The sequence below is a fragment of the Schistocerca americana genome, chromosome 9 (assembly GCF_021461395.2).
Source record: "Schistocerca americana isolate TAMUIC-IGC-003095 chromosome 9, iqSchAmer2.1, whole genome shotgun sequence".
Lineage (NCBI taxonomy): Eukaryota > Metazoa > Arthropoda > Insecta > Orthoptera > Acrididae > Schistocerca > Schistocerca americana.
This window is the reverse complement of record NC_060127.1, coordinates 63,728,723-63,748,648: the sequence shown is the minus strand read 5'-3', so window position 1 is coordinate 63,748,648 and position 19,926 is coordinate 63,728,723. Positions and strand designations below refer to the sequence as shown.

Sequence of the window (19,926 nt, the reverse complement as noted above, 5' to 3'; positions counted from 1 at the left end):
TTACATGTTCCATTTGCACCACAACAGATTGAAAATACGAATCTTGGTTATGATGACACTGGTTTAGAACAGCATAATTTTCAAGACCCTTTGAACGTTGTGGCCAAGTTTGACTGTATATGGCAATAAACTGAACTTCAGGCACAAGTAGTGCACATTTTTGCATTTATGAGATACTGGTATTCCACTGCAAGAGCACAATTTTTGGAACAAGTGAGCAATGGTATCAACACAAAAAGTACTAGTTTCCACTGCCACCCACTTACACAGGTGAACCCTCACATTGGCTATAGCCTTCCATAGCCTCAGAGCTTTGAGAATTGTTCATCTCCGATCGTGCTCAGCTGGTGTCATCCACATGTTAATGTTGTCAGTGTTAATGATATTATTAACATTTAATGTTTCACACTTTTAGGGTACAGAAGGCTGCTAAGGAGGCCCACAGAAACGGCGCAGTGGGCGGTGGCACTTCTGACGAGGCCGGGGAGGTGAAGCAGGTTGGCGCCCGCCGTGGTCCCACCCCGAAGAGAGTGAAAATGAGCGACGGAGCAGAAATTGCTGCAGGCATCAGTAAAGCGAAGGACCGTGAAGGTGCGCCTCGTCGATTACCCCATGTAATTTTCTGCTGACAGCTGCCACTGAAACATTAGCACTATTAACGACAAATGTTGCTAAAGTATTAGCCTTTGTTTCTTTCTTTTATTGTCATCATCATTCTTCTTTCTCTTTCGTTTCAGGCTGGCCAGCTAAGGACTCCATTTAAGCCATTGAGGTAGCTCTGTGCCTTTAGAAATATTCCATTTCTTCATTTTCCCCCTTCTCCTCTTCTGCTGTCAGTGTTCTTACTTTATTTTTTTTTTTTATCTATAACTATTTTGCTTCTATATTTTGTTCCCTCTTCAATTTCTTGCTTAGTTATGCAATTAACTTCTAGGTGATTGTGCATTTTCCTAAGAAAGTTGGGACTACCTTTTAATTTTTTCAAAATATTGTCTGATTTTTCTTGTCCCAGCACTCATCCTTTGAATGTGCCCCTGGAAATGTTAATTTGCTTTTTCTTACATTGTGTGCTTGACAGCAAATTACGTATACTGAGAAGTAGTACAGCTAATTTATACATTTTATAATTTTATACTTGGATAGAGCAGCAACTGTTAGATGAAATCTTCTTGTAAAAATAAGAAACAGACAGTCAGTTACAAAATGGAAGGTTTATTAAAACTCCTTTACCATGGTTTCAACATTTATAAAAACATCATCTTCAGAAGGAAATATTGACAACTGGATTATGTGTTGTGGCAGAGGTACATTAAAATATAACCGAAGGCGACAGTCAGATATAAAATTTCACCTCCATAATAAATCAGACAATCATAACATAATTGTGTTATTTAGTATTCTGTCATCATTGTATAGCTAGTGCACAACCATGTTGTACATGTTTTAATTATTACGAAGGTGAAATTTTGTATTATACACACTTCTTTCAGTATATTTTAACATACCTCTGCTGCAACTTGTAATCCAGTTGTCAGTATTTCCTTCTGAAGAAGACATTTTTATAAACATTGAAACCACAGTAAAAGGAGTTTTAATAAACCTTCCATTTTACAAGAACATTTCTCCTATAGACTGCTTTCTCAGTAATAGCAAAGAAATCAGCTATCAACTGTTTACATCTCTTTCACCTTTCTATAAAGTGGTTTCAGTAGTGAGTAATTCACAGTAATAAATAATTCAGTGCGTCAAGAAATTGACTACAACTGAAAAGCACAGAACTCCAGAGACAGATTATGCAATGATCTTCATAATCCTACTTAAAATCTCATCACACCAGTAACAGTGTTTATTCATAAATGGTGTGTGATTGGCTTATTCCATCTTCGTTCATTTCCTGTAGTTGCACACGATTTAGTTGTCTCGGAATGCCAGCTTTTGAGACCTCCGCATATTTCTTTGCATCTGGAAATTTTGATTTGACTTGTCGACGACTGACATCAAGTGGTTATTAGGTATTTTGCACGACTCCAGTGGATCGCTAATACTTTCATTCTCACGGGAGACAGGTGTAGACAGCATAACCGTTATTATGAGGGGAGATCAGAAACATACGCACAATAATTTTATTGCCAAAAAGTTTAATAGGGGCCTAAACAAAAAAATTACAAATGAACTAGCAACTTTTACCTACTTGTCCACATAGTCACCAACACACTCAACACATTTATTCCATCGTGGTACCAGTTTCAATATGCCCTGTTTGTAGAAATCCATTTGGTTGGAGTATAGTCATCTGCGAACTGCTGGTTTCACTTTCACATCTGTCACAAAGTGTTGACCAGCTAGGAATTTCTTCACGAGACCAAACAGAAGAAAGTCCGAGGGTGCAAGGTCCGGACTGTATAGTGGATGCTGGAGCACCTCCCACTCAAATTTGGCAATTTTCTCACGAACAGGGGCATTTGTCATGGAAGGCACAAAGCAACTTACAGTTTTAATGTAGGCTGCAGCTTTGTATTCAGCAAAGTCCACCAACAGCACATCATGCATATCCCAGAATGCTGTCACAAGCACTTTTCTAGCAGTCATTTTTAAGTTTTTTCGTATTGGAGAACCAGCGTGTTTCCATTCCATAGAGGCCTGTTTGTTTCGGGCACATCATGGTACGCCCAGGACTCCTACCAGTGACGATTCTTTCAGAAAGTTGTGCCCTTCAGCAGGTTTAACGTGTTAAGTGATCCAAGTTTGTCATCATTCGCTGGCCCTTGTTGTTGTCTGTCTTGGGCACCCAGCGAGCACTAACTTTACGAAATTTCAGCATTTCATGAACAATACCACACACCAAACCATAGGAAATGTTGAACTGCTGTGATAAGGTTCACATTTGCACACACCAGTCATTCAAAATTGCTGCCTCAATGGCTCTGACATTCTGCAGACTTGCAGCTGTTACTGGCACCCAGAGTGTATCAAATCAGCTGGTTCACAAGGCCCTCTCGGAAGAATGCACACAAACCGGAGACATTGCTACAATCCGTACAATCGTCCCCATACATGCCCAGCATGTCCCTGTGAATTTCCCATGACTTATGCCTTTTGGTCCACATCTATCGAATTACACTTTGCCATTCGTTACAAGTTGACAACAGTAACAGGTGCACCGAGTCTGTTTCATAGTTGATGCTTCTGTCACTAGAGCTGTACATGAAAACAAAATACCCTCTGTAGTGCAAACTTCAAACTATATCGTCATTGAAGTTTCAACATTCCAGTTGCAGTATCAGGGTAGAAAAAGAATTGATGTGCTTTGCTTTCAGATCCTTGCTCTCATACATTGGAGATCTGCAACATAAGTTCCATTCTTCTCAGTGGGTTCTCAATCTATTTTGGAACCAGTAGTTTTGTAGTTTGTAGTCAATAATCATATAATGTATCACTGTTCCTCCACCAGTGATCAGTTTCTCAGTGTCTGCTGAATTCCAGAGGCACCAACCGCAGCCGGCAGCAGGCGACCCGCGGCAGCAGAGCAGGCAGGCCCCAGTGACATCGGGAGGAAGGCGCGCGCCTCGGTCCCCTTCCACCGGCTGCTGAGCGGGGTCACGCTGGTCATCAGTGGCTACCAGAACCCACTGAGGGCGAACTTGCGGGAGGCCGCGCTGCAGATGGGAGCCAAGTACCGCCCCGACTGGGGCCCCGGCTGCACACATCTCGTGTAAGACCAGAGACGACGACCCATCGAATTCCCACTTCTGTTAAAGTTTAAGGCTAATGGTGTGCTTCTGGTTGTTCTGCCAAATTGTTGTTTCCATTTACGTACTACATTTCAACGACCGTCACAGCTATCTCCTTCGGATGCTGCAAGTTTTGCTATCGCATGTAGTCACTGCCCGGTCTTCGACCTGACTGTGAACTATTGTAAGTCATGTGCCACTATATATACAGGGAGCATACGCCCTGAGACATTTGGGAAATCCAGTTAAAATCCAGGATTTGAGGTAACCCATGTTTCTCAGAAACATTCAGCTGCTGCAATGTAAGCTGTGTTTGTAGGTCCTTGCCTAATCATACACTTGGGGTGGGGGGGGGGGGGGGGGGGGAAGCCAGCAAAAGTTTTTTCATGACCAATATTATATGTGAAAGCTTAGCTTTTCATGTAGCTGTGCTGTATGTATATTAATTTTTTTTCCTATTTGTGTGTTTTTGCACTACTTAACAATGACTTTGCTATTGGCTGACTACATCACGTGTCCACTGCTCTGAACATCTGCTGTCATTGGCTGGCAAGATCATGTGACATGAGCTGTGACTGGCTGACAAAAGCATTTGCAATCTCGATTTCAGTGCTTTGGAAGCTACTGTGCTGTATCTGGTGGAATTCTTGTTGCTATATTTGATGGAATTCCTGTTTATACTTTCGTAATGCAAAAACATGCAGCTCTTTCCAAAAAATATTGTTTTTTTGCTGAGTTTCGTTTCTTAAAGTTCCAGGAAATTCTATGTTGGTGTATAAAAGTTCCACCATTTAAAGTATTGATAAGTTTTACAGCTCCAAGGGAAAGTATGTTGCTACTTAACACGGAAAAAATGTACTTCTCATTCAGGAAAAAGTGTATTTTTAATGAGGAAATCCGGTAAAAAGTCAGGAATGCAGCACATTACAGCCAATTTTGATTCCCAGTGTTCCCTAGCCCGTTAGATGCTCTCTTCATGCTCGCACTGATATTCTGTGAAGCACAAATTCCATCAGCGTTTTCCCACTGTAACAGGTGTGATGGCCAGCAAGATTTTAATAAATTGATAACCGAGCACCAAGTGTTATTTAAATTGGAACGTCTGTACCTATTTGTTAGGACATCCTTATTTTGATAGACTCCTTAATTCTGCAATCCCGGATACGTGGCATTTGCACCACAATAATGGTTTCGACTTTCCATTGGTGTCAACTTCCTTTTCAAATATTCTCGATTTTGACTGCATCATCCGTTCAGTTTGATGATGTGAGTATCCATTCCTTTGAAACACTATTCGTAGGTTTTCTAATTCTTCAGCAAGGCTGCCTTGTTTGAAAGTGTTTTAGCTATACAGACTGGAGCCTTTAGAACTGAATTTCTTTGTGAAGGCTGGTGACAGCTCGAGGCATGGCGATAGAGGTCAGTGTGAATAGGTTTCCTGCATACATTGTAACCCAGAGAGTCGTTTGTTCTTCCCTTAACTAACACTTCAAGGAAAGGTATTTGGCACCACAAAAACATCAAATCCAGTGTATTCACTCCCTTCGTATAAAATGAAAAGTATACTTTGTAATGTTACAGAAGATGTGAGTCTCCGAAAGCAGGGTATTTACTGCATTCTGTGTGAATATGGCACGTCTTACTGGAGGCAGACTATCAGAACAGGTGAGGAAAGATGCGAGGAACGCCAGTGACACAACCAATTAAAATAACCAGACAAATCTGCTGTTGCTGAGCATTGCCTCGATTATAATCATAAAATGCAATACGATGAGACCAGTATTGTGATGCAAATGCCAATTTTGTGGGTCACCGTAATTAAGAAGTCTGTAGAAATAAAGATGTCAGAAAACCTAATAAACAGGGATGGCAGTTTCAGTTTAAATAATGTTTAGGTCCGCCGCTCAGTTTATTAAAACCTTGCGAGCCACGACATCCATCAGATTTTGAAAAGACTGAGAGAATTTTCATTTAATGAAATATGAATGTGAGCTCTGAAAACGAAAAAGCATCAAAGTGCGTAGTGGCTTTCAGGAATTTAACTCGGCTAGAAACATTGGAAAACTTGCAGCACCTGAAGAAGACAGTTACATCGATTGTCGAAATGTGCATAAATGGAAACAACAATTTGGCAGGACACCCAGAAGCACACTATTAATCAATCACATTCACAAAATCTGATGGATCGGGGTTTAAGATGTTTGCTTTAATAAGTAGTACTAATGCTTGCAGTGTGTCACTACGAGAAAGACGTTCTGCATCCCAGAGTTGTAGCCCACGGATTCATTGTGTACACATTCCAGTATGAATGAGGAATGTATTCATTCTTCTAATTTACATGTGGCATAATTAATGGCTGTAATAGCAAAATTTGAGACATTTGGCCTAATACAGAGATGTATAAAAAATAATCATTCTCATGTTGCAACTGCAAATGGGTAAGGAAGCTGGGGATAAAATTATGGAACTCCATGTACCTTCTGTCTTGACTCAAGTTTGTTATGTTCACTGGTGGTGTCCTACTGTTTACGAACAGATTTACGATGGAATATCTTATGTTGTTTCTGTAACTGGTATTAACTAGGACTAACGTTTTAAAGGTTAAGCATTATTTTGTGGTTGCAAATTTGACTTTGAATTTAACAATGTAGAAGTGGTGGGATGACAGAACTGCATTATTATTGCACTGATTCGTGTTTACAAAGTTAATGGCATAGAATTTCTGCACTGGAGCATACTCAATCATATGTTTTGGCAATTAATTAAGTAATGTTATCCAAAGCTGTATGGACTGGTAGCGTATGAAACTGTTTCTGTTGATAAACCTTTGGGTTCTAGGGATACAGTATATCTAAATAAAGTCTTGGTGATATGTGAATGGTTTGGACTAAAGCACATGATGATGTTCGTAAATTTAGTTGCTTTTTGATGTTAAATGTTCGTGTACATTCAGCAACGAGAGGAGAGGGGGGGGGGGGGGGAGGGGAGGAGAAGGTACACATTTATGTGTGCTGTGTAATGTTGGAGTGTATAAGTTGATCCTCTTTTTTGCCGGTAGTCTTCTTCCATCTTATAGTGAATGCTAATAATGTATAGAAAGTTCTGGTTCAGAATAATGAATTGTTTAGGAATAAAGGCAAAAGCACTGCGTTGTTGACAGATACACATGCAAAAGGAGCAGAGCTTTACTTTACTAGCTTTTGGAATGGAATTCCTTTCAGAAGCTGTAGGATAAACACACACACACACGCACACGCCTGTCTCCCTACATTGTGCTCAGTCAACTGCCAGCTCTTTCCTGGCCCACAGTTAGTGTGCTGGGGTGAGGTGGCGGTGCCATGTGGGGTGGGGTGAACGATGGAGAGAGGTGGGACGGTGGTTGGGGGGAAGAGTCTGGCGGCTCATGGCAGAGTGGAGAGCTGTCCTTGGGCTGGCTAGAGGGGGGGAGGGGGGGGGGCACGTGGCAGATGGCTGAGCACTCGACTTCACAGACTAGGGCATGAGATATGGCAGCACACAACTAGCTGTATTGGGTGGGGCTAACGTAACTCGCTGTCCCCCCACTCCCCACCAAATAGCGTGTGTGTGCATGGGGCGGGGGGGGGGGGGGGGGGGGGGACAGGTATGGGCTCGCATTCCGAAAGAAAGGAAAGCAAAGTTCTGTATCTTTTGTATGTGTATCTGTTGACAACACAGCACTTCTGCCTTTAGATGAGTCATCTCCTTCATTCCTAAATATATTGTTATAGTGAATTCTGTCTGTCCTTTTAAAATACTGTTGCCGTGTGATGTATACAAGGAGGAATATGCTACGACTTCATACAGTCTTTATAGTTGCCTGTGCTATTTAAATTGTGTGCACATATGGTTTTTTGTATTATTGTAATTTTTACAGGTGTGCATTCCCAAACACTCCAAAATTCAACCAGGTTAAAGGACACGGAAAAATTATTCGTAAGGAGTGGGTAGAGGACTGTCACAGTCAGCGGAAAAGGCTGCCATGGAGAAGGTTCGTGAAAATGAAACTGAAACTTAGCGAACAGTTGTATTGCAAAGAATGGTTAATGTTTTTCTTCTATTGTTTCCCTGTAACAGAAAAATATTGTTTATTAGAAAATTAGTCACTTTCAGTGAACACACGTAGTATAAGATATCTCACAGCAACAGATTGTTGACAAATTAAGAAATGTATGTTTATGTACAACTACTGCTTACCTCCCTAACTGTAGTTCACATTTAGTGAGAATATGTGCTGTATTGTTTCTCGCATTTTGTTCTAGATATGCCATGGATAAGAAGGACCAGATGGGACCAGAAAGTGACACTGAAGAGGAAAATGATGGGTTTGTAGAGTGTTTCAGATAGTATTAAAAGAATCAATTGACACCTTTGGTGATGTTAACAAAACAAAAGGAAAAAACAGTTTCTTGATCCTTTGCTTGAATTTTTATGTTTTTACAAACAGGATTTGATAGTTTTCACCTACCCTCAGGTGGAAGCTGATTGTCACAGCTGCAGTTAAAATAAGTGGAAAACAGGCATGGGTATTAGATAAAACATTGAATTACCATATTCATGAATTCATATTAAAAATATTTTACACAAAAGTAAACCATTAATTTAAAAAGTGAAGTTGACGATGCTGTTACAGTGGTCTAGTTTTGTCAAATACGTGCAAATAAAGTTGTGGTTAAATTTAATTTAACAAAGGGGGAAAATTTTGCTTCTTAATTTGAAACTAAGGTGTTTATATTTGATTATGTGCTTGTATAACACACACAGGATGTTGCTCAGATAATTTTTCGTTGGAGAAGCTCAGATTTTTGGATCTCCTGCTACTCTCAATTTTAAATGGACCAATTGCACAGCTCTCCTTACTAGATGTACAAATAATTTTCCAATTGTTCTATAAACTCCACTTTTGGTCGAAGACATGTTAGTTCTGGTGTTATAAAATATGGTTCAGTATTTTCATAATTTTTAACTTTTTATCATATATGGGGGAAGCGCAATTATTTGTCACTACTGATTGGTTCATCTTGACCACATACCGAAGGGATGTCTCTTTCTTTTTGTAATGTTTCTGGAGAATGTTGTTAGTTATGTCATAATTGTTGTATAGTTATGTGATTGGCAATATGTATTTCTGGCCACACATCTGCCAGTCTCAAACACAACTTGAGCTGGCAGAGTGATGAGACACTACTTATCAGAAGAGTAGGTGGGATCCAGATCCTTGGTGCAATAGTCAATGTAAGCAATGTTTGCCCAATCACTTTACTATTCAGGTCCATTTGTAGTGTTTGCATTAAGACTGAAAAAAGAAGCCAATCAGTATGTGGCTTCTTTTGCAACTAAGGTACATTGAATGGAGAATAACTTTTAAAATTTTGTATGAAAAATCCATTTGATAATTTTGGAGTGGGGGAACTCATAGGTGGCTCACACAGAGATACAAGTCACATTGATCTAGATGGCCAAGCCATGGGGTCACTACTTCCAGTCCACTGAGATATTTCTGAAGGTATCTTTTGAAGAGAGAAAAGGGATATTTTGAATTAAACCACTTAACAACTGGTGCCTATTTTGGTTTCAAAAGGGTTGGGAACATTGACTTGACTGGAGTAAGCAAATTCAAGTAGATTCAGGATGACAAAGTTTGGCAGGTATGATGAGGCTCTCACAGAACAGACTAGTGTTGAAAGCTACCGTGAACCAGTTTTCGGACTAAAGGTCACAACACCAACTCCTACAAAAGGAATCAAATTTTAGTCTGGTTGCAGAAGATGTAGTTAATTTAAGAGTTGATGTGGTAATGTCAACTAATCCAAATGGTGGTTCAGAAAGCAGCAAAGGAAGGGCCCAGAGATATACTTTCCCCACATTTCAAATCACAGTTGTGGTCTTTTTTGTGCAAAATTATTTTCCTCCCTACCATTGTAGATAGATATCACAATGTAGTGTCGAAAAGATCCAAGCGACGCCTTTTTTTCAGTGTGGAGCTCAGCAAGGACCAACGCACGGCACGTGTGACGTCCCCTTCGCAATCTGAGGAGTCTACCGACGAAGGTGATAATGCAGAGAGGTGAGCTGTCAGGACTGCTTTGTGTTTGCAGAAGTATTGTGTATGTGTGCTCTGTTAATCATTTTGCTCATGTTTCCAGAACAGACAAAGTGAGCACACCGCAGCCAAACAACAAGAGGCCGAGCCTTTTCGCACCCCTGGGTGGTGACGGAGCCAAACGAGCTAGGTAGGTGAGAATGTCACACAGTTAATGTAAGGAACATCGAGTACAGTCCATGAGGCCATCTTCTTTCCCAGCAGCTCGCACTGTGCCGAGGCGTAACCTTTCCATTCGTTCGTTTGTCACGTTCTGTAGAGCCTGTCAAGAGGCGGAACTGCCAGAGATGTGGAATGCATCTGGGCATACATTAACAAAAGAAAAGTCAAGTGTAGAAGCTATCTATAGCCACAGGGTATTAAAATATTGTAACCCACATAACCCATTCAATATGTTGGCACTCCAGTGGTAGGCGTGCACCTGGTCTGACCTGGACCTCATGGTACTGTACACATTTCACAGATTAATAATGTAGAGGTCAAACATGACCGCATTTTAATGCAACCTAGTCTGTCATATTCTTAGTGCGTTCCTTAATTAAGACTTCCTGTCGTGATTACTGAAACATGTTGTCTTAAATTTTTGGCAAAATATTTCTTCAGCTGTAGGAAAAAAATGGTTGTCATGTCTTACATATTCTTAAATGTTTGTTGTACATTTAATTTATCAAAATTACACAAAATGACCATAATGTTACATCATGTTAATATGGGCATACATTATACACTCCTGGAAATGGAAAAAAGAACACATTGACACCGGTGTGTCGGACCCACCATACTTGCTCCGGACACTGCGAGAGGGCTGTACAAGCAATGATCACACGCACGGCACAGCGGACACACCAGGAACCGCGGTGTTGGCCGTCGAATGGCGCTAGCTGCGCAGCATTTGTGCACCGCCGCCGTCAGTGTCAGCCAGTTTGCCGTGGCATACGGAGCTCCATCGCAGTCTTTAACATTGGTAGCATGCCGCGACAGCGTGGACGTGAACCGTATGTGCAGTTGACGGACTTTGAGCGAGGGCGTATAGTGGGAATGCGGGAGGCCGGGTGGACGTACCGCCGAATTGCTCAACACGTGGGGCGTGAGGTCTCCACAGTACATCGATGTTGTCGCCAGTGGTCGGCGGAAGGTGCACGTGCCCGTCGACCTGGGACCGGACCACAGCGACGCACAGATGCACGCCAAGACCGTAGGATCCTACGCAGTGCTTTAGGGGACCGCACCGCCACTTCCCAGCAAATTAGGGACACTGTTGCTCCTGGGGTATCGGCGAGGACCATTCGCAACCGTCTCCATGAAGCTGGGCTACGGTTCCGCACACCGTTAGGCCGTCTTCCGCTCACGCCCCAACATCGTGCAGCCCGCCTCCAGTGGTGTCGCGACAGGCGTGAATGGAGGGACGAATGGAGACGTGTCGTCTTCAGCGATGAGAGTCGCTTCTGCCTTGGTGCCAATGATGGTCGTATGCGTGTTTGGCGCCGTGCAGGTGAGCGCCACAATCAGGACTGCATACGACCGAGGCACACAGGGCCAACACCCGGCATCATGGTGTGGGGAGCGATCTCCTACACTGGCCGTACACCACTGGTGATCGTCGAGGGGATACTGAATAGTGCACGGTACATCCAAACCGTCATCGAACCCATCGTTCTACCATTCCTAGATCGGCAAGGGAACTTGCTGTTCCAACAGGACAATGCACATCCGCATGTATCCCGTGCGACCCAACGTGCTCTAGAAGGTGTAAGTCAACTACCCTGGCCAGCAAGATCTCCGGATCTGTCCCCCATTGAGCATGTTTGGGACTGGATGAAGCGTCGTCTCACGCGGTCTGCACGTCCAGCACGAACGCTGGTCCAACTGAGGCGCCAGGAGGAAATGGCATGGCAAGCCGTTCCACAGGACTACATCCAGCATCTCTACAATCGTCTCCATGGGAGAATAGCAGCCTGCATTGCTGCGAAAGGTGGATATACACTGTACTAGTGCCGACATTGTGCATGCTCTGTTGCCTGTGTCTATGTGCCTGTGGTTCTGTCAGTGTGATCATGTGATGTATCTGACCCCAGGAATGTGTCAATAAAGTTTCCCCTTCCTGGGACAATGAATTCACAGTGTTCTTATTTCAATTTCCAGGAGTGTATATTATATTGCATTATATACTTTTAAATATTTTAAAGAGAATTGTTGTTAGTATCTCTTGATTTTATATCAGATGTTGTTTCTGTCTCATGTGATCAACAAATATGAATGGACAATATTGTGAAAAGGATACTTGCTACTCACCATATAACGGAGGTGCTGAGTCACAGATAGGCGCAACAAAGAGATTGTCAGAAAATTTGCTTTCGGCCAACAAGGCCTTCATCGGAGGTGGCATGCACGCACGTCTGCCCATCCCTGACCGTCTCCCCCCCTCCCCCTCACACACACACGACCAGACTACAGCCTCAGCAGCCAGAGACTACACTCGTGTGTGTGTGTGTGTGTGTGTGTGTGTGTGTGTGTGTGTGTGTGTGTGTTTTTTCTATCTGCAATGGAGGCCTTGTTGGCTGAAAGTTCATTTTCTGACAGTCTTTTTGTTGTGCCTATCTGAGACTCAGCATCTCAGCCATATGGTCAGTAGCAACTATCCTTTTCATAATGTTGTTGCATTCCATCCTGGATTTCCCATTGTTAATTTTTGCCTCACAGTATAGACAGTATATTGTAGGACAGCCTTTATGTTGTGGTGTGTCAGATTTTGGTAAATAACTTCTGTTACTGTAAACAAAACAGGAAAACCACTTGTACAAAAGGCAGCTGCAGGAATGATGGAAGGATGGTGTATGTGTCACTGTGCAGAAAACCAGGATGATGCCTTTGTCACCATATTTAGCCCTTGCTGACTTTAGCAACACATCAGGTGCAATATAGAGACGTTCCGACTTGAATGAGTAATAATAATGACAATTATTATCATCATCATCAATTGTTTGTAATGGAAATAGGTTGTGATCAAAATTTTGACTTTTATCCACAAAGCAATTATTATTATTGGCATCCACACATATGCCCACAAGCTTTTATCCCACAGTATATATAACTGTCGATTTCTGCTTCCTTGTAGACTTTTGTCACTATACTATTTAGTTCCATTCGTGCTTGTATCATTTAAATTTAATCAATTAAATTTGAGAGAAAGGTGCTACAATTGTGCTAAGTAGCTGATATTTATCTTGTAATACCAGCTTGATATTTACTTGATTACGATGGTATTTATAAAGAAAGTAGTTGCCTGCATCTGGGAACACAAAATCCAGTGTACAATACATTACTGCTTGTCAGGGAGTTTTACAGTCAACACTCCTGGGCCAGTAGCTGAAAGAACTTTTCAATCCTTGAATCGGGGTATGCAGATTATTTGTAGAAAGAAGGGGTAATGAGGTATGTCAATAATTTCCTTTTGAATTGCTTGAGGTTACCAGTTTTGTGCTTTATGTTAGTTACGTATAGTTGAATACTTTTGCATCAGAGCACATAACTCTACTCTGAATTGGTCCAATCACAGTATATTCTTAATCAGATAAATTGTATGTTTCAGAGACATGTTAAGTCTCAACTTCATCTATAATAATGAATAGAGGCCGAAGCAATGAATTAAAATTCATATGTGTGCTGATGTGTTTGCCCCTTAATGCCAGGGTGACACAGTTGTTAATGTGTCTGCCTAGTAAGCAGGAGAGCTGCATTTGAATCCTGACCTTGGTACAAACTTTAACTCATTCCTTCAGCCCTTATTCAATACCATACAATATATTCCATTAGAGAAAGAAGTATGTGGTTCAGTTCCTATTTAATAAATACAATGCACAAAGCTACATTAGAATATTTGAGATTTACGTGTTCTACCAAGAAAGGCACCTGCTTCATTCCAGGTAGGAAAAGGTGTTGAGTCAGCCTACTCTGCTTCATCGGATTCAATATTTGGTGGTTGTAGTTTGTGTTGAGACCGTATCACAGTTTCTACCATCAGTTGATCTGATACTTCTGCAATTATAGGGTCTTTACTGTCAGTGGCTGTCCAGTCCAAAAACTTCATCTCTCAGCAAATTTCTTATTTCAATTTGAGCACCATTTAACAGTTGAACAACAGCATCATTTTCAGGTGGAATAGTGGAGTCTGTTTCTTTTCTTTTCATCTTTTGGCTTGAGTTTTCGCCAAAAATTCCAAAGAGTAGCAGTCTTAAGTTTATTCCATGCCAAAATAGTTCCAAAAAGGGCATCTTTAAGGTTAATTTTTTTTAAATTCTCCACTGAACAACTTGACTTAATAAATTCTTGAAGAAAAGGAGCTGTGTAAAAATATTTGAAATTTGTAATTACTCCCTGATTCATTGGCTGAACGTAATGTGTGCTAAAAGGTAAGTGGTGAATATATTCTCTGAAATGGTGGGGTGTACAGTTATCTAGCAACATTACAACCCTATGCGTTCAGGCAAACCAAGTTCCGTTTTTTTTTTTTTTTTTTTGCTGTAGGCATAAAATTATGGAAAAACCAGTTCTTGCAAACAGTTCTGAAACCATCCACAGCATTGGAGTGAGCTCTACAAATCACAGGAAAATTTAAAATACCTTTAAAAGCTGTTAGCTTTGTACTTGCCAATAGCATGAGGAGTGAACATGTGGTCACCTGGGGCATTTGAGCACAATGAAACAGTCAACTGACCCTTGTTTTTTTTTTTAATCTTTGATGCACTTTTCATATTTACATATCAAAGTTGAACTAGGCAAACAACACGAAAGTAGGTCTGTTTCGTTGACATTGTTGTATTTTTGACTAACAGTTAAGTTATAATGTTTATCCAAATTTGCAAGACATTTCTTTGTATTCTTCAACTGCATTTTGATCTGCTGATTGTAACTCTCCACCTATGTCAAGCTTCCAAATTCCATGAAGATGACCTCTTTTTTAGCGTAGATTGTTGGCAAACCAACATTATGCTCTTGTGTAATCTTATTTCTGTTCTCAACTTCTTCTCAGTCCGATTAATGATGTCAGGTTTTCATTTTATCATAAACATAATATGTTTATGTATTACTTCCACTTTGTTTTGAGAGGTGCTTGTTTGAGAAGACTTTTCTGCAACAATAGGTAGTGTTACTGTAATTGTGGTACAGAATAGTGCCAATCATGACTTCACTTTAAAAGCCACTTTTTAATTGCTGTAGACAATTGGTGCAGGACAGAAGCTGTTGGACAGGTGACTGAAACTATTCCCGACACTATACAACACGAAATTGTTGGCCACTACCTAGCACATCTGTATTCCACTGAACATGTCTGAAATATTCAGGATGTATAAGGTGATGCCAGATTATTGAACATCATGGACTGTTGGATGCTGGATTAACAGTATTGTAATATTGTACAACATAATATCAGAATTCACATCAGCCAAACTTTATTCCACTTCCACATGAATGGATACGCAAGACACTGAATACCATTTACCATTAAAGCATAGTCTAATAGGTGAGCATGCAATCATCACATAAACATTTGTGTGGCCGAGAGCCCAGACAGCTGGCTTGTATAAGGCTGTTTTGCACATGGCGCAGTGCTTCCTAACCATGTGTGCCAACACTAGGTGACTCCTTTATGCTGGCCGTAGAGGCGCACGCTGAATGATTATGTGCACTCACTGTGTAGGATTACAACAAACATATTGTTCCTAAACTTGTTAACTGGTGTGCACCAATGGACCAATGGACTAGCTTTAAATTTTGAAGGAAAAAAAAGAAAAAAACACACAGCCAGTTTTGTATTGTCAAAAAACACCTCACTGCCTGTACTGACACTGACTAGTGTACCGACATTGGGCAGAAAGTTCCAAACTCCTGGGGGTGTGTGTTGATGAAAACTTAAAGTGGAAAAACCATATAAGAGACAATATAAAAACATTCAGATTCATCTCCTTTTGCTGTAAGAGTAATTGTCAACTTTGAGGATGTGAAAATTAGTAGGTTATCATATTTTGTGTACTTTACATCAATGATTGCAATGAAATGATGTTCTGAGGTAACTTCTCACTAGTAGTGTACATTCACAAAAAAAGTAACAAGCAGTGTGGAGTTTACACATTGCAGGCAGTTTTTTGAGCAATTGGGAATATTAACCTCAGATTCGCAAAACATTTATCCGTTTATGAAATTTGTTGGCAACAATCCATGAAGTTGCAGAATGATAGTGATATTCACAAATGGAGATCCACAAATAGATATTTACAAATAAAACACCCAAGACGAAAGTCTTATCTCTAGTGTAAGTTTACCACAGAAGTGAGTGAATCATGAAGCTGTAAAAATTCCATGACAACCTGTCCATGGAAAAAATATAGACTAGAAGTGTTTTTAAAATGTGGGTTGAAGTCCTTTTCTCCTTAACAACTTCATCTGTACCATAGAAAAATTCTTGAATTGAAGTAATTAGTCAATTACAGTCTTGTAAGTGACCAGATTGTAATTATATAAGTGTACTTGAAAATTATTTCTGTCTTCTAGTCTAAGTTGAAACTGGTTTTTATTGTAAACAACAAAAATATTAAGGAATAAATATATTGAGCAGTGAGTGTAATAATTTCGAGATCCTTAAAATGGCTGCTGCAATAGGTGCAGTTATCCAGTTCAAACAATATTCGTACTCATATATGTGTTGTGTACACCATTTTCTTCCTTCAGCCCTTATGAGTTGAGAATCAAAGAAATTACAGACGTTGGATCTGAGTGGGCATTGATTTAAATCAGTGAGGAAGGCTGAAGCTTTGTGCCAGACTGGGATTTGAACATGGGTCTCGTGCTTAGGCAGTTGCTCAGACCACTTAGTCATCCGACACAATGGTCATCGCAACAGCACAGACTGCTGTAGTGTGCCTCTTGTCATACCCAAACCCTCAACCTGTCCCACACTGTACTAACAGAGTGCACCTTGCCTATAATCCTCATTACTCGTAACATTTTGCAGATTGCCGTAAGGGTTCGAGTGTGGTGTACAGCTGCACTGAAGAAATCATTGGCCATCCTTGCCATAATTATATATATGTAGTGTCTGTTCTTTCGGACATGTCTGAAAGAACAGACGGCATTTTGATTTTGATCCATCAGTCAATAGTAATTAAGACACAAAAGAATTACAGAGATCGGCTGCGAGTTGACCAGTGACCTCTCCAATGCCGATGCACACGGGGCTCGACCTCTTATGGGGATCGACAAAATGTCCTGAGTAACAAGGGACATTGCATTAGCAGTGTGTGGACAGTTTGAGAATTTGGGTCTCACGGGAGGTGTGCTAGGGCAGCCAGTGCATTGCAATGACCACTGTGTCCAAATGGCTTAGTGGTCAGATCATCTGCGTAGCACTCACAGCCAGTGCTGAATAAATTCTTTGTTTACTTTAGCTGCACTGCTCCAGAAGATTATTCCACAAGGCAGCAAGGAGTGAAAATATGCAAAATGAGGCAACTGTCTTGTGCTCAGGCCATCACAGCAAGGGCTGCTTGTAAGGCACAACACATTGAACTAGGTAAGGTTTTTGATTAGTCTATCCATGTCTTTACTCCATTTTTACTTGTCGCTCTCTTGGACCCCGAGAATACACTTTGTGCTTCATTTCTTTTATGACCATTTATGTCTATTTCTGATGCTAAAAGTTCATTTCTGCTTATTTGAAATTACATAATATGAGCGTTCCTCTGAGTATGACTTAAACTATCAGCTGTGAATCACTTATACAGCCACCAGCTGAGCCATGTTTGCTATGGTTGATTAGTATTCTTCTGTCATCAGCAAATATTACAATTTTTGAACTGGCCTATGGATCATAAGATTGTAGAGTTTCATGACCAGAGCTGGTGTCAGAAAAATTCTTTGGGCAGTGCGTCTGCACCACGATGCTATAAAGTCGACAGTGTTTCGTCTACTACTTGTCAGGGTCACTACAGTGGTTTATGGCTACAGCTTTGTAGATGACAGTCACTGCAAAAGTCGTAGCAACTATCTTCATCTCAAAAAATGGTAATGAATTAAATTTTCTGAAATATACAAATGAAGGTTAAGGTTAGTTCATATATAACCATTTCATGCAGGACGAAGGATGAACACACACCCCGCCATAAAAATATAACACCAAAAAAAAAAGATGGAAAAAAGTTTGTATTTGAAAATGTATTTTACTGTCAGTTGCAACAGTACACAATAGTGCATTACAAACTACGCCCATTCCGTGACATCGAGAGTCTCCTCGAGAACCCACAGTGACGTACTGTGACATGACGCTAGATGGCAGTCCTTTTCAGGAGAACATAGTGTGAAGGGTGGCCAAAGTGTGAGATAAGGAGCCATGCAGGATGGATGTTACCTGACTTGAATAGCACTCTTACATAAAGATTGCAGTTCATTGTATAAGGACTGCGTGGCAGTGCTATGAGGAGGAGCTTATGGAAGCGGTGGGAAATGCTGCTCTACCGTACCGAACAGTTGCCCGGTGGGTGGATGCATTCAGGCGTGGCAGAGCTGCAGTGGCTGAGATGCGCTGATTCGGGCGGCCTGTCAGTGTGCATAGGGACTGAGCTTGTACCTAGATTGCCCAATGCTTGGAGACTGACGGAAGATGGATGCTGCAGAAATTACAGCACCATACTGGTATTGAGAAGACAACAGTCTACAGAATTTTACGCGACGAGCCACACATGAGTAAAGTTGCTACAAAGTGGGGTGCATCGTGCACTACGGGAAGTGGACATATTGCAAAACATGTCGTGTGTATCTAGTGTGTTACGAGGTGGAGGGAGACAATATGCTTGCAACAGTTGTCATAAAAGTGAATTTTGGGCCAGGGCCTATGGGCCAGAACTGAAATAGCAGTCCATGGAGTGACGCTATCCCGGTTCACCACGCAGCCAGAAATTTTGTTGCAATCCCTCACTCGTCAAGTTAATAGTCATGATAGTCTATGACATTGGGGAGTGACATTGTGCCATTCTGTCTCACATGGACAAACTATTAATGGAAAGTACTATTGTCACACTTTCCTGCACCGACACCCATGATGGGCTATTTGGGAGAGAAAATGTTCAAAACATCTGTACAATGCATTAATTCTTCAGGATAATGTGGGAGCACATACTCCATGCGGAATCGGCTCACATGATGATGGTGGGAAGTATTGGAGCATCCACAATATTCAGCAGACTTATCGCTTTGTGAGTATGACCTCATACCAAAACTGAAAGAGCCATTGTGTGGAACACACTTTCCAGAACATGAAGGCATCACCACAGCATTTGTGAGATCTGACGATTCGCTTATGGCGAGGCTGCAGGTATACAGTGTCTTCGATAGTGCTGGCAGTGTGTAATGGATTCATTGGGAGATTATTTCAAGAGACTCTTAAAATGTCACACGGCCATGTTCCCGCCCTGTACTATTGTGTACAGTTGCAATTGACAATAAAACACATTAGAAGCAACAAAATTTGTTTTAGAATTATATATTAATACTTTCAGCTGCTGACGGGCCTTGATATATATCAACAGTGACAGGTGAAAATGTGTGCCCCGAGCGGGACTCGAACCCAGGATCTCCTGCTTACATAGCAGATGCTCTATCCATCTGAGCCACCAAGGGCACAGAGTATTGTGCGACTGCAGGGACTCTATCACGCACGTCTCCTGCGAGACCCCCATTCTCACCTTGTGTGTCCACACACTACATTTGTAGTGTCCCTACCCAGCGCACTCATTACTTGTGGAAGACAGTCTTACCAAGTCCCTTAAGAGTTCGGGTAATATGTGTGCATCCGCACAGAAGAGGAAGGTCGTGGCTGATATTGCCAGAACTATGTATTTATATGGATACGGTGTCTGTTCTTTTGGACATGTCCGAAAGAACAGATACCATATCCATATAAGTACAAAATATGTTTCGTCTTTTTTGTCGTGCTGTATCTTTATGGCAGTGTGTGTGTTCATCCATCTCCCTACATGTAAAGTTTACCTGTGAACTGAGTTTCCATTTGCATGCTTCACAATT

At 41.2% G+C, this 19,926-nt stretch overlaps 1 protein-coding gene across 1 annotated transcript in view; it reads left to right on the top strand.

Annotated features, from left to right (window-relative positions):
* The window catches only part of LOC124551245 (DNA repair protein XRCC1-like), a 65,054-nt gene that overhangs the window by 23,420 nt on the left and 21,708 nt on the right, over positions 1 to 19,926 (top strand). The window contains exons 6-11 of the mRNA XM_047126239.1: positions 416 to 591; positions 3,484 to 3,712; positions 7,627 to 7,740; positions 8,012 to 8,074; positions 9,727 to 9,816; positions 9,896 to 9,982. Of these exons, the coding sequence (XP_046982195.1) occupies positions 416 to 591; positions 3,484 to 3,712; positions 7,627 to 7,740; positions 8,012 to 8,074; positions 9,727 to 9,816; positions 9,896 to 9,982 (759 nt within the window). The remainder of the gene's footprint in view (positions 1 to 415; positions 592 to 3,483; positions 3,713 to 7,626; positions 7,741 to 8,011; positions 8,075 to 9,726; positions 9,817 to 9,895; positions 9,983 to 19,926) is intronic.